General features: G+C 34.4%; 1 protein-coding gene across 8 annotated transcripts in view; it reads right to left on the reverse strand.

Annotated features, from left to right (window-relative positions):
* Nucleotides 1-842: 842 nt before the first annotated feature.
* Nucleotides 843-15,920, reverse strand: part of GHR (growth hormone receptor) — a 305,275-nt gene continuing 290,197 nt past the window's right edge. For all 8 annotated transcript variants that reach the window (XM_074300124.1, XM_074299943.1, XM_074299853.1 and 5 more), the window contains 3 exons: nucleotides 12,425-12,515; nucleotides 6,553-6,622; nucleotides 843-3,948 (listed from right to left, as the gene is read on the reverse strand). In XM_074300124.1, the coding sequence (XP_074156225.1) occupies nucleotides 2,980-3,948; nucleotides 6,553-6,622; nucleotides 12,425-12,515 (1,130 nt within the window). In that variant the 3' untranslated portion in view covers nucleotides 843-2,979. The remainder of the gene's footprint in view (nucleotides 3,949-6,552; nucleotides 6,623-12,424; nucleotides 12,516-15,920) is intronic.

The following is a 15,920-nucleotide window of genomic DNA, read 5'->3' on the forward strand; positions in this document are numbered from 1 at the left end:
AATCTGAAAATTAATTTAGGTAGTATAATTTTCTTAATATGGGGCTGATTCAACAATGATCAATGGATATTTTTACAATTGTTTGTCATTGCTTCTTTAAAAAATAGCATTTTGTAATTGTATTTTTTATATATCGTGTGTATCTTGGTAGTTTGGCTTCAAGTTATATAACATGTTTTATAGCTATTTTGAAGGATGTTTCATTTTTTATCAGTACTTCTTGTATTTTGTTATTGCTATATTGCAATATTAACATGTGGATTTATTTTTATTCTGATTGGTAGAGAGAATTCTAAACACAATTCTAAACTCCTGCTTAAGGAGTAAAGTTGGCTTGAGTTTCTTGGGAAAGAAATACATGTATGTTTTCAAGATACTCTTCAAGAGGGAGTAAAAGGACTTTGGAAGCTGTGGATATATATAGGAAAAACTGGCTATTCAACATGTGGCTGATATCCAGCTTTTCTTCTTAGAGACTTCAGAAATCTTCTCCTTGGATGAGGTTGGGTTTTTTTCTTGATTTGAGCTAATATCTCAAACAGCTTATTCACTTTCAAGTATTTTCTTTAAGCAGCTAAGCCTTTGTTGGAGTTCTCAAATCAAATTTTGTAAGGAGCCACTGACTTACTCTATCCATGGCCTAGTTCTGGTTGGACTAAGATACCGTAGCATTAAGCCAACATCTCCTCTCTTCCTTGTACTTATTTTTACTTTTACACTGACCCAAATTGGCCCAAATCCATGATGGCAAACTCTTCTTACAGAATCAGAAATTTGTAGTGTATAATCAATCATAATTTTTTCATGTTGGCATTTTATAACAAAAAAAACATCTTCAAAGATCCAGGAAAATAAATTTATTAAACTTTGAAGGGAAAAAATCCACAGACATAAAGAAGTTAAATATAAACCGAAAGACACAACTATTCATACTGGTGAATAATGGCTTGTATAACCAGTAAAGTACCAAAATAACATTCTGAGCTTGATTGAGGTATTTTTTTTAAAACTATTTTTGGCTATAGAAACTTTGTCAGCCTATTTGAGTATAGTAAGAGACTTCTTCCAAAAACATATGTAGATTTAATTGAATTAGTGTTACATTTATGAAATCTTACATGAAACTAAATAATGGAGCTGTTAGAAAACTGCAGTAGCAAGTTAGCAGAAGATCTAATAAACACTTACTACAAAGTCACATGCTGGACTTTCCAAACCCAGTTCCAGCAACTGGCTGCAGTTCTTGCAGGAAAAGAGGGATTGAAAGTCCCTGATGATGTTGTTCATACCTTAAAGATGCCTGTGCTAAATGGGCAAATCCCAGTGATAGAGAAGGTAAAATTAAAAGTTCCATCTGTCTTTCTTTGTGTATTACTGCTGCTTCAAATGAAGTCTATTTTGTCACCCAGATAGTATTGTCCTTTTTAATAGTGTACTTTTTGGAGAACTCATATATATATATATATCTAGCCTCACATATATTAAGGACATAAGTGTTTATTCAGGGATGATTGTGTATTATGTAGATCCTCCCTTTCTCCTTTTTTTTCCTATTGCCTACTTTTGCAACTACCTCAACTCTTTATTAACATTTTTTTTGAGGGGATCCTAGAGGAAAATTTAAGAGAGGTGAAGTTCAGATCAGACAGTTTTATAACACATGAGGAGCTCTAAGAAAAAAAAGTTTGGCATGGGAGAAAGTTACTGATATTGATTTGTGGGATTCTGTATTATCCACAAACATAATTTATTTATGCTGCTCTTATCCCTGATTATCCTGAAAGATGGAGGCTATCATTAGGTTATGGGGGAGAATGAAAAAACCCAAACCCAATTTTCCTGAACAACATTGCCATCTGTTCTCTGTTCACTTCATTTCATCTGATTTCAACTTACAAAATGCTTCATGTACCTTATTCTTCACTTGTGAAATGATGGGATAAAAATCAGGTCCCTTATGCAAAGGTATGGATATTCATTTTAGATTCTCCCAAGGGCCCAAAATAGCTCAAGGTGCAACTGCAATATTTAAATTTGGCAAAGAAATGTCTGCTATAACTTTTACTCCTTTTGATGCCTACTGATGTGGGCTTGGATTGGAATATGATGATGAATGGATTCTTTGCTCTTACTGTTTTGTACAACTTAAATTTTGTCTGAAAACTTAAAAATGTATAAGTACACTGAAAAAAAAACCCTTATGGTAAGAGGAATATGATTTAATAAAGTAAGTCACTATAATCATTTTAGAATTATCTAAGGATTTTTTTTGGAGGTATAAAAATTACCCTATAAAAAACTAACTTTTTTGTCATTTTATGTAATTTTTGCTTCTTATTTTTGTTGCAATGACCAAAAACTGAAATCAGCTTTGATAAAATTGCAATGAATACATTCTTTAGATGGATCAGCAAAAATTACAGTACACATTGTGTACTGTAATATAACACAGCCGTGCTTTAAGTCTAGAATATTAAAATATCTTTATCAATTTGTATGTCAAAATAAATGTTTTACTTACCCAAACTATTTCTGCCTTCCTGTGTATATTTTATTTAGTTTTTCCAATTGCGATTAAAAAACAACATCAAACAACTCAGTGTATGGTATGATTTGCATTAAATTCTCCTGAACTGCAAAACCACCTGATTTTAGCTTTTTCAAAAAGCATGATTTACTATACATTAAAAACATAGTCATTCAATGTTTAGTATCACAAAATCAACACCCACAATAACAAGACAATCACTGCTACTCAATGGTCTTGGAGAGACAATGCTTTAAAATATTTACAATTCACAACAGGAGAGAGTCTGATTAACGCTTGTGTGTTTGTGTGTGTTTAGCATGTTTCAACATTTCAGGAAAAAGCGCTTAAGAACCGCCAAAAAAAATGAAACATTGTTTTGGTTGAAGCGGACTAGCCCAAGCCGTCTTTATGCCATTAAATATATATGTGCAAGGTAAACGAAGGCGCGCCTAGGGCATGATTTTGTTCAGTTGGTCTGTGCTCACGTAGCCACACGAGGTGAGGAATTCTTTGTCAGGCACGGGCAGCGCGGTCGCGTTGAGCACGAGGCCCTGGGGAGACTGTACTATGTGAATGGAGGTGTAGTCCGGCACAGGGGTCTCCGAACTGGAGGGTCCTCCCGCGGTTCCAGAGCTCACAGCAGTAGTGGTAAGGCTTTCCGTGGTGATGTAAACGTCTTCCTGGCTAAAGCTCGGCTCGGCCCGCGGCTCTGGCTCCGCCCGGGGGGCCACCGACACGCACTTTTTCGCGTCTGCCTCGCAGAAGTAGGTGTTGTCCAGGATGAAGTTTGCTTGGCACAGTGAGGCCATTTCCGGGTGCCCCTCGCACTGGGATATCCCTGCCTTGTTTTTTTGTCCGGGCGAAAGGACAACACTTCCCGCGGGAGTGATGTCGCTCACCTGGGCGTAAAAGTCAATGTTTGCCAGGGAACTCTGGTTGCTCAGCTGAGAATGGACAGGGAGGCCGGCGGAGTCCGTCCCACTTGTAACGAGCGGCCGGGGTTTGCTACCTTCCGAAAGGAGGACGCTGTTGGACGGAGGGGTCGCGGGGCCGTCACCCTTGGACGGCCCATCATTCTTCTGATCGAGGAACAGGAGATCCGCTTTCCCTTTCATCCTTTGTGACTGAGCAATGTCTGAAGTCCCATCACAGGAGTCACTGGCACTCAGATCCGTCTCCAGAATGTCTGGCTCATAGCAGCTGGTCCGTCCAGAGTCGTCATCCTTCGCCCCGAGGTAATTCAGGGATTTCTGGTGGTCGCTGCTCAGCAGTCTGTCCGTGTCCGATTCTTCTGTCTTTTCATCGGGGTCTTCAATGTCCAGCTCAATGAACTCTACCCAAGAATCATCATTGTAGAACTGAGGCTTGTAGCTGTCGTGGCTGGCCAAGATTGTGTTCACCTCTTCTAACTTCCCCTTCTACAGAAATGAAGAAAAACAAGATACCGTGAGGAAAGGATCAGTTTGATGATAGTTTATCAAATAATACTTGGCAAGGGAAGACACCAAATACCAATCAAATTATGACAGTAATAACAATACCATCCTATGTATCATAAACTACACAAATACATTCAGTATTCAGTATGTAGACCTTATCTGCATAAAACCTTTCTTCTTTCTATAAGACATTATTAACAAGCACTGGAAGTGATTATTATATAATTTTTTTCCCCCCTGAGGCTGGGGTTAAATGACTTGCCCAGGGTCACACAGCTAGGAAGTGTTAAGTGTCTGAGACCAGATTTGAACTTGGGTCCTCCTGAAATCAAGGCTGGTGCTCTATCCACTGCGCCACCTAGCTGCACCCCCCCCCCCCATTTTTGACTTAGTTAAGTCTTAAGAAGTTTTCTGAGACACAAGAAGTTTGAGTAATCTGAGGCAGGATTTGAACTCAGGTCTTCTTTATGTCATATTGCCTCTCTAATAAAGAGTATACGTGCCCATCAATTGGAGAGTGGCTGAATAAATTACGGTTTATGAATGTTATGAAATATTATTGTTCTGTAAGGAATGACCAACAGGATGATTTCAGAAAGGCCTGGAGAGACTTAGATTAACTGATGTTGAATGAAATGAGCAGGACCAAGAGATCATTATATACTTCAACAACAATACTATATGATGATTAATTCTGATGGATGTGGCCCTCTTCAACAATGAGATGAAACAAATCAGTTCCAATAGAACCGTAATGAACTGAACCAGCTACACCCAGCAAAAGAACTCTGGGAGATGAATGTGAACCACTACATAGCATTTCCACTCCTTCTGTTTTTGTCCACCTGCATTTTTTATTTCCTTCACAGGCTAATTGTACACTATTTCAAAGTCCAATTCTTTTTGTACAACAAAACAACTGTTTGAGGGGACAGCTAGGTGGGCAGGGGATAGAGCACCAGCCCTGAATTCAGGAGGACCCAAGTTCAAATCTGGTCTTAGACACTTAATACTTCCCAGCTGTGTGAGCCTGGGCAAGTCACTTAACCCCAGCCTCAGGGGAAAAAACACAACTGTTTGGACATGTATACATATATTATATTTAATTTATACTTTAACATATTTAACATGTATTGCTCTACCTGCCATCTGGGGAGGGGGGAGAAAGGAGGGGGAAAATTAGAACAAAATGTCTGGCAATTGTCAATGCTGTAAAATTACCCATGCATATATCTGGTAAATAAAAACTATTAAAAAAAAAAAGAGAGAGAGAGAGAGAATACATATGTTAAGCAGGAGGACTAGCCAATAAGAATTTAGTTTTGGGAGCATACATATTTAGTGAATCTCATTGTAGAAGTAATGATGTGAAATGGATGGCCTCTGCTTTTTCTTTAAGCTTCAAGAAACTGAGAGGGTCACCAGAGGGGTCTGGAAGCTGGAGAGTCTATGCTGGAGCTTGTAAATCATTTAGCTTGGTGAAATCTTTGGTGATCTATTGAATGGAATCTTGCAGTAGATATTAATAGGTCCCTCTATCATGGCTATGTTGCATTCACAAATGAAGGTGGTAGGGCTGAATGTCTGCAGTAACTGCTTAGGTTTAAGCCAGTTCACTCATACATTTATACAGATGTAACAGGAGTTTGAGAATTAACTGGTATCTTGAGATTGGTAGTTCAGAGGGACAAACAATAGCACTTCACTGCTTTCTGGGGTAATTCTCTCAGAGAAAGTGGCTGCTTGGGCTTCAGAATGAAAGTTTCACCAACATTTTATCCTTATTTAATGATGGAATCCTTTGTGGGATTTACTCTGTTTCAAATTCTTGTGTCTAACAGAAGCAGCCAACTTTTCTCATAGTCAGGACTATGCTGAATAAAATCTGCCTTGATCCTAATTGATTCAACCCATTTGCAGATTTAAGGTTGCCATGTGAGATTTCAGTAATACTTCCTTTTTCTAAATTATTTTTTGTTCTTCATCTCAGAACTGTGAATTGGGGTCTTCTTTCCATCCTATTTAGGGAAGCCCTCGAGAGGGTCCCTTATTTTAAAGTGCTATTAAGAAGCACCTTAGAGAGATGCATAACATCATTATTATTCTGATTTACTTTAATACATATGATACTTAGAGAATGCTTTTCAAATCCTGGAAGAACTATACCTCTTCAATAAGTAGAAAGAAATAATCCTTATCTTTTTGGGCTATGCTCCACTCCTCCATCAATATCACATCTGTCTCTTTGAAGTTTACTTTGTAGTTTCTTACATACATTATATATGTACTTATGCGTATGTCTGATGTCTGTGCTATCTCCCACAGAATAGACTGTTCCATGTTTGCCTTTGTATTATGCTTAATAAATGTTTATCACTTGACATTATGAACATTATGGGATTTATTTTTAAAACACTTCAGGTCACTTCTGTCATTTAAGTAATATAATAAGGAATTTTATATTGTAAGTGAGGAATTGATATGGTAAATGAGGAAATTTATATTTTAAAGTTTCTCCCATCATTCTTAATTTTTTCCCCCTTGCCTCAGAACTAGCTATAATTCAAAATAGTTAATGATTACCTTGAGAAGATCTGGATCAATCCCCTTAATTTTAGGAACTGGAACTGGGGGCAGAATCAGCAGCTTGATCCTGGTAAAAAAATAAATAGTCTGATTTAAAAGTATATATATTAATATAATATTGTCTTTATTTCAGAAATGTCATCACTAACAATGGAAGAAGGAAGAGAAAGTCATCGAGACAAAAGGAAGTAAAGAAAAATTATAGAAGTTTGAAACTAGTGCAGCAAATAAACTTTTTACCAGAGTCAGTTTCAAATCAGAGGTAGCTGCAACCTACTCCATTGATACATACACAGTAGATTGGTGGCTAACTTTCACCTTCTAAAGTGAAATTCAAGATAGAAACTATAAATTTCTTTTTGTTTAATTTCCAAAAAATAATGAGATGAAAAAAGAGGAAATTTCATGTTTTCATGGCTCTTACATCAATCCTCTAACCATTAGGTCATACTGTCTGCTGATATCAGTGATAGCTGAATGGTTAAAATGATTGAGTTGGATCTTTCAGTTTCATATATTGAAAATGTGCACTGTGCACACCTTTCATCTCATTGCTCATTTTTATACTTGTTTACCCTATAACTTACTGCAGTAATTGAAGGTAAGAGCTGATTTATGAGAACTGTTAACGTTAGAGCTGTGGGTAACACCTTAGAGCTCATTTAATTGATCCATACCATTAAAGATTAGGAAAATGAGGGTCAGAGAAGTAATATGACTTATTTAAGATCACATAGGAAGTAACCAGGATTCCAACCAAGACATATGCTTCCAATTCTATGATTTTTTTCCACAACTACATGATGTCTCTCAGGATGCTCTTAGAAGGAACCCTACAGATATCTAGTCCAACCTTTACATTTTATGGTTAAACTGATAATTTTTCCAATGTCAGTAGCAGTATCAGGGCCAGACTGAAATTGAAAAAATTATGATTTTCATAATTATCTATTTGATATGTGTAATGAATACACTAATAATTTAGATCTCTTAGAACTGCTTTTTCTGACTTGGGAATCAGAAATTCACAATGCAGCTTGAAATTGTCAATCACTGACGTATTGTACCTATGTGGAATAAATGAAGTGAATCAAAAACTTCAGCAAACTTTTCCTGTCACAGAACTCTGGTTCTGCTCCCTGGGAAGGGGATGGTCACTACCCTTAAGACATGAGATAATCTAGGAATTGTAGTCCATTCATGTGCTTGTCATGGAAAACCAATCAAAACCTGAAAATGATTGTATAGTTCATCTTTCCCCCTCCTCCCATTTATGATTTGTGTACTTTTACCTTCCTCCAATAGGTGAAGGGCTCCTGCCCAAGAGAACTTCCAGTTTACAAACTGTATTCCTCACTCTGAAAGTGATTAATCAAACTGCTACTTGATTTCTAAAACCTGTCTCTTGATCAGCTTTGTGTGGCTCTAGCTTTTCACAGTTTAGAAACCAAAACAGCAAAATTCAATTAAGAAAACTTTAGAGCTCTAATTCCTAATCTAGTTACCATTTATAACAACACCTTGATTATTTAAATCTTCCTTTTCCATACTTTTCTTTTACAGCCATCTCTGACCTAGAGTTAAAATTTTACCTGAAAAACTACAGCAATCTTTGATATGTTTTATTTAATATTTCTTTAGGGGTGGTGGTGATGGAGGGCAAGGGTAGGAGAGATTAGCTGTGAAATCCTAAGAGATTAAGGAACTCCAAATGAGAATGTTTTCTCTATCAGAGGAAATCAATGTCTATTCTCCAATTGATAGTCTTAGAAAAGTAGTCTGGAGAGCAGTGAGGTGGCAGTAAAACAGCCATTTTGGAGTGAGGAGGACTTGAGTTCAAAATTGACCTGGCTGTGTGATCCTGGACTTAACTCCAATTGCCTCACACCAAAAAAAGACAGAAAAAATGGAAAAAAGGAAAAAATGTTGCCCGGAACTGAGAATTTACATGGCTTATTCAAAGTTACAAAGTAGTATTCATGAGAACCAGGACTTGAATTAGGATTTTTTCCTCCTGGATCAGTCCTCTCTATACATTAGGTTAGAGATTTTTAACTTGGTATCCATAAACTTGTTTAATTTTTTTTTTTATCATGACATTTCAATACAATTTTTTAAAAAAGTAATCTTTTATATTTTATTTTGTGGATTTAAAAACAATTTTTGGAAGGGGCCCATGGGTTTCACCAGACTGCTAAACGGGTACATGACATAAAAAAGGTGAAGAATTCCTGTTCTAGGACACGCTACCCCCTAACAGAGTTGTTTTATGGGTTCATATAAAAGGTGTGGAAAGTAACTATCCCTATCTTGGCAGTAGGAACAACTAATCAAACATGGTGACCGTTCCAGGACTTGGCTGCAGTTGGGAAGCCATCAGTGTGAATAGCCTCAATGAAAAAGTCATTCTCAGAATGTTCTCACCTGCTTTTTCTGGGTGGTCCTTGTTTGTTTTGAGTCAAGCCTCCAGTGTGCTGACTCAGTAGGTTAACCACCAACTTTCAAATGGGAATAAGATGCAGAAGCATGTTTTGTAACATTCTGTTGATTCTCAAAGACTAATTTTTTTTTCATTTGACTTCCTTTCCTAAATATGCAGTGACAATGTAACCGAATATCCTAGAAGAGCTAGTAATGCCAGGAAAGCTAGGAAGGCTACATAATGTCATGTATCCCTCTTTTTCAGTGGCAGATTAGAAAAGAGCCTCAGACTTAAGAACAAGATACCTTTGTTCAAGTCCAGGATCTGTCACTTCTTAGGTTTAGGGAAGTTTTACCTGCTCTTGCTCCCTCATCTGTGAAATGTACCGTCTGCCTGCCAGAATCATGATATGAAAAGTGCGCTATATGAACCATAACACTTTACAGAAATGTGATTTGTGATTATCATTGTTTTTATGAGGATAATGCTAATTAACTGTCACTGGTAAGGCACGTGCTATGAGAGAGTTTTCCAAAATTGATTTCTGCTAATTTATTCTTTTTTCTCTTTAGTTGGGTCCCTGAAACTTTGAGATTAAAGAAACATGTTTCCAAGATGGATGGACTGAGACTAGAAATATCATGTGTGGCTATGGAGTGGATTAGAGATCATTGTTTTGGAACCTAAGATACTGACTCAGAAACATATACCAATGATGACAACTAGTCATAATATAAAGAGTAATTGGAGAGCTTAGTTATCTGGGGTAATAGAAGAATGTATGATAGATAATCTCTACTTATAGATAATAAAAGAAAATCACTTGGATATAGCATGGAAAAGTAATCTTTTGCTTACACTTTAATGTGTTCTTGGTGGTCTGGGAATTTGCAAAACTTTAAACAAAATAATTAAACTACTTCAAAGATGTGGGTATATTATAAAGGTCTGACTGTCCAACTTTGTTATCTTTTTCTCTTACCCCACTTCCAACTGCTTTATGATTTTCCATTAGTATGCTGGAAATGTTGGGCACAGACAGCATCATATCTTGTATTGATACAAAGGATCTATTTATCCAGTAAAGATAATTTTTAAATAAAATATTTTAAACAAATAAGAGACACTAAATGTTTTCCATTCATATCTTTCCTATATATTTAGGATATGGTATATAATAATGATGATAACAACCATTATCATTGGATTATAGACATAGATCTAAGAAAGGAAAATTTTTTTCTGTGAATTTGATATTTAATATTTTTCTTGGGACACAGGGGTTACTGTTTTGATGAGGCACTTGGTTTGTGTAATTATACCTAAAGGTAAGATATTGAATTGAATAAACATAAGTTTTTGTTGAATAGTCTTTATGATTTTATATAACTCAACTAAAATTATAATTAGGTGATTATTATGGTCAGAGTACTATGTTGAGCTCTGGGGAAACAAAGATAGGCCACAGATAGACGAAAGTACTTCCATTATTTGAAATATTCTTTTATAGTTCAAAATACATTTAATTTAGATATTTAATTCCTAACAAATTAAATAATGTATTTTATATTAACAATATATAAATAATTTACATCATAATTCATTTGGTTCTTACAATGTTTCCTGATGATCTGTGGCTAAAAGTAAAAATTACCTTAGCTGTGGTACTTGAATGTAATGGAACATTATTGTGCTATGAAACAAAAATGAATATGAAGAATATAGAGAAGTATAGGAAGACAAAAATGATCTTATGCAAATTCTAATAAGCAAAACCAGGAAAACAGTATATACATACAATCACTCTAACAATGTAAATGGAAAGAATAACAAAACAATCAAAATTGAAGTCTTTGTAACTATAATGATTAAATTTGATCCTGATAAAGAAATATAAGAATATACTTCTCTCCTTTCTTTGTAGAGATAAAGAATTGTGGTTGTGAAGACTGAATGTTAAAATATTAGCTTCAGTTGAAATATTGATTAACTTTAGTGAATTTTCTTTCTTTTTTTTCCTTGTTATAAGGAAAGACTTTTTGGGTAGAAGATGAAAACATAATATATTGAAAAATATATGTGGCACAAAAACAAAATATTATCAATAAATTTAAAAAAAAACCCCGAATCATCTTACTTTATAAGCTACGGTGCCAATATATATCAACTCCATAAAAATGAGCTTTGTCCCAATTATTTCATAAATTGTACACAATGAAGTATCCAAAAGGTTCATAATTTGGCTTTTATCTAAGGTTATTTTAAGTTAATATTACTTCAAAGTGCCCATATGAAACTAAAAAACAAATAGATTTGTATTTTCCCCCCCAAGCATTCTGAAAACGTTCTCAGTCTCCTACATTATAGGAATCTTTAGAGACAAGAAATGGAAATGTTCCTGAAAAGTTGTATATTAAATGAAACTTTGCATACTCCACTTATTTTTTCCAGTGAGCTACTTCACAAAATTTTCTTTAAGAACAGCAGCAACCACCATCACCACTACCACAAAACTCTGAATAAACTAAACTCAAAATATAACTCTTCTTTGTAGCATAGTGGTAGAAGGAATTCATATTTAAGAGTTTTAGCCACCTCTATGTTGGGCTGGATTAGGGTTTGAATATTAGACTTAATTCTGGCACCAATATGGCAATAAAAGTACTCCACAAAATGCAAAGCTCTTGGTGATGTCCTATAATCTTTGATTTTACTTTATACTCTTGTAATAAATTTCCACATTCTGTATTGAGTTACTCATACCGAGATATATTCAGGCCATGATCATATAGTCTTAATGCTAAAAGAGACCATAGAGATCACTAGTTCAATACCTTCATTTTATAGATGCTGAAAATGAGAACTACAAAATTTAAGTGACTTCTTCAAATAAAATACTATTTAAATTAACTATTTGCTTGCTTTATATATCTTTTTAACTCCATATGTATTTAAATACAAAATCAGACCTGGCAAAACTCATTGATTAAACTAGTGGTTTATCTGGATGGTCATACTTTTACAAGAAATATGATTATGACTTTGCAGCATAGTTTCATTATTTTGTTTGAATTAGAATGAATATTTGAAAGAAGAGTACAGACCTGAAGCTAAGAAATAACAGACAAGAATTCTAAATGAAAAAAACAGTGTTTGTAGAAACATCTATTCTAGGCATATAAAATAATATGTAATTCTTAAAGAATTTGTGGCCATCGTGAATGGAGTTTAAATCAAGAAACTATCAATGGCATATGGAGTGGGCCAAACTTGGCATGAATATGGGACTAAGCATAAAGTTATACTGGATTTTGTTTTTCATTTTCACTTGTAATTTTTTGGGGAAATCTATTATGAAACATAAATGGAATAAGGAATGGAAATCTAATAGTTCTACTGACAAAAAAAATAAACCAACAACAAAAAAATTAAACCAATCAAACCTACCTTTGTTGTTTAGAAAGTATGAATACAAATAACACCACTGTCAGCCCAAATATTCCAAAGATAATAATCAAGAACCATGGAAACTGGAAATCTGAAATGCAAAATAAAATTTCACTCACACAAAGGTTTGAGTCTTTGAAGAGAAATTAAGACTTAATGCTTTCCTTCTGGCTCTGAATAGTTCCCAGTTGTTATACACCTAGTGAAATCAGGAGTCATTTTATCTGGAAACATTGGTGCTGTCTCCAAAGAGTACCTCTGTTCCCTTAATAAAGATAATAGTTAATATTTATTGCATACCATGTACTAGGCACTGCTACACACTTTACAATTACTATCTTACTTGATTCTCAAAACAAATCTGGGAGTTGGGTGCTGCTATTATTATTGTTATTTTATAAATTAAGAAACTGAGGCAACAGGTTAAATGATTTGCCCAAAGTCACATAACTAGCAAGTATCAGGTTTTGAACTCAGATTTTCCTGACTTCAGGTCTAGTATTCTTTCTTCTGTACTACCTATCAACCCACTTCCTCAAAAGCATTTCAAGCATTCACAAAAATTATTTTGTTCCTTTATAAAAATATGTGAAATAATTGCATAGATTTCTGGTATTTATTTTTTAAATATTTTGGCCTAATGTGGAAATGTCATCAAAGCAAAACTATCCCTTAGAGATTCTCAATAATTTTTAAGAGTACTAAGGGATCCATGGACCAAAAAGTTTGAGGACAATTGATGTGTATTAGTGAAATTCCATGTTTAGTCTCTTTCTTTACATACAATCAATCCTTTAATTCTTCAAGAACTGGAGAATTGGTTGGTTTGTGTGTTCTCTGTGTTGTAATACTTTTATGACTTGGTAGATAGTTTTTGGAAGTTGGAGCAGAAAAATTCGTCATCCTTTGGATGAATATTTTCAAGCTTAAACAAGTCTTTTGATAACAGACATGCAGTCCATGGCTTCCAGCTACTCATGCCTTTGTGTCTGAGATTATTTTCCATCTACTCTGTTTATATGTATATGTATATATATATATATATGTCACATTTATGTATCAATGTATTATTTCTATGCACCCAGTTATTTATATGTTGTCTCTTCTATTAGAATATAAGTTCCTTGAGGGAAGGAATTGTTTTTTCCTCTGTTCCCCCAGAGTTTAGTACAGTATCTGGAATATAACAAGCTGTTTAATAAATGTTTAACTAACTATATTCAAAGCCCTTCCAAATGCTAAAATATACCAGAGTTTGTATTCTAGTACAGCCTTTGAAAATATCGAGTCACTTCCTATAATGGAGCTATGGAGACCTATGAGTACCATACATGGGATAAAAATCTTATTATATATAATTATATATAATATATATGTATATATATATATATATATATAAATCTTATTATATATTAAATACTACTACAAGTAAGGAGGCACACATTGGGGTTTAGAATCAGTTTTGTTACAGATTTTTCACTTTAATGGCATTTTTGAAATAGGATTCTACTTGCATATCACCTCTGTAGCTTTCAGTCTGTCAACTGAAATATTTTCTAAACATCATCACTCTCCTGAAGACATTTCAAGTAGCTAAAAACCAATCTCATTTTAAAAGATCCTTAAAGATGGAGACTTCATGGACTTAAAAACTAATTAACAATAATAGCTAGCATTTACATCGGGTTCTAAAGGTTGCAACTACTTTACAAACATTAGCTGACTTGTTCAACTTGTTTAAAGCCATTGAGAAAATCTTTCTTTATTATACAAATAAAGTAAATCCTATATGCTTCTAGTTAACCCATGCCCTCTTTGGGCTACAAGGAAATAGGTAACAGTTAATAGTTTTAAAATGATTAGCCACACAGATACTAATAGCTGACATTTAAAAAACACCAAAAATACCTCCCTTCTAGAACAACTTCTCACTTGTCATCAGTGTATAACTTAACCTGGTTAGTCTTCATAGAGTCACTGTAATAGCTTGGTGTTCTTCTTTTTTTCCCTTTCCTCCTTCCCCATGCCCTTTCAGTTTTATTATTCAAGGAGAAGAATATTATTTCTCTGTTGATTTATAGGAGTTTCAGAGGCTCTGGTTTGCTTAAAATCCAATTGATATTTCATGAAACATTTTTTTAAAAAGGCAAAACTCTCAATAATCACCTCTGGACATAATGACCTAATTGAGTTTCATAATTTCAGTTGCCAGATAGGCAGCATGAGTATTGCTTCTTTATTTTATTTCAATGGATGAGGAAATTGAGGCTCAAATAAACTAAATGACATACTTAAATTCATATATCTAGTAAATATATAATCTAGGATCTAATTCTGACTTCAAACCTCATTTAAAAAAAAAGGATAACACATTATCTTGTCACCCTGAAAACAACTCTCAGCCTTTCATCTTTATCTTTTCCTTTTAAGTTTTTAAGCACTGTACTTTGTTCATCTTTGTGACTCTCCTATGAATTCTTTAAGTACTTCACTTTTATTTTTAGAATTGGAGCTCAAAATGATCAAAGGATATGAATACACAATTTTCAGATGAAGAAATTAAAGCCATTTCTAGTCATATGAAAAGGTGCTCTAAATCACTATTGATTAGAAAAATGAAAATTAAGACAACTCTGAGGTACCACTTCACTCTTCTTAGATTGGTTGATGATATGAGAAGATAATGATAAATGTTGGAGGGAATGTGAGAAAACTGAGACATTAAGGTATTGTTGGTGAAGTTGTGAAATGATCCAACCATTCTGGACAGCATTTTGGAAATATGCCCCTATCAAACTGTGCATATTCAGTGGCATTTCTATTAAGTCTGTATTCCAAAGAGATCATAAAAGAGGGAAAAGGATCCACATATGCAAAAAGTTTTATAGCAGCTCTTTTTGCGGTAGCAAGGAACTAGAAACTGAATGAATGTCATCAGTTGGGGAATGGCTGAGTAACTTTTAGTATATGAATGTAATGGGATATTATTGTTCTACAAGAAATGATGAATAGGTCAATTTCAGAAAAGCCTGGAAAGACTTTTAGGAACCGATGCTGAATGAAGTGAACAGAACCCATAGAACATTGTAAATAGTAACAATAAGATTATGTGATGATCGACTGTGATGTGAATTTAGCTCTTTTCAACAATGTGGTGATTCAAGGCAATTCCCATTGAGAAAAGAACTATGAAGATTGAATGTGGATCAAAGCATAGTATTTTCACTTTTTTTGGTTATTATTGCTTATTTGATTATTTTTTCCTTTCTCATGCTTATTTTTTTTTGATCTGATTTTTCTTACATAGAATGACAAATATGTAAATATGTTTAGAAGAAGGGCACATGTTTAAGCTATATTGAACAGCTTGTCATGGGGAGGGGGAAGGTGGGGAAAGGAGAGAGAAAAATTTGGAACATAAAGTTTTGTAGGAATGAATGTTGAAAACTATTCTTGCATGTATTTGGTGAAATAGAATGCTATTAAACTAAAAAAG

This window comes from Sminthopsis crassicaudata, chromosome 1 (assembly GCF_048593235.1).
Source record: "Sminthopsis crassicaudata isolate SCR6 chromosome 1, ASM4859323v1, whole genome shotgun sequence".
NCBI lineage: Eukaryota > Metazoa > Chordata > Mammalia > Dasyuromorphia > Dasyuridae > Sminthopsis > Sminthopsis crassicaudata.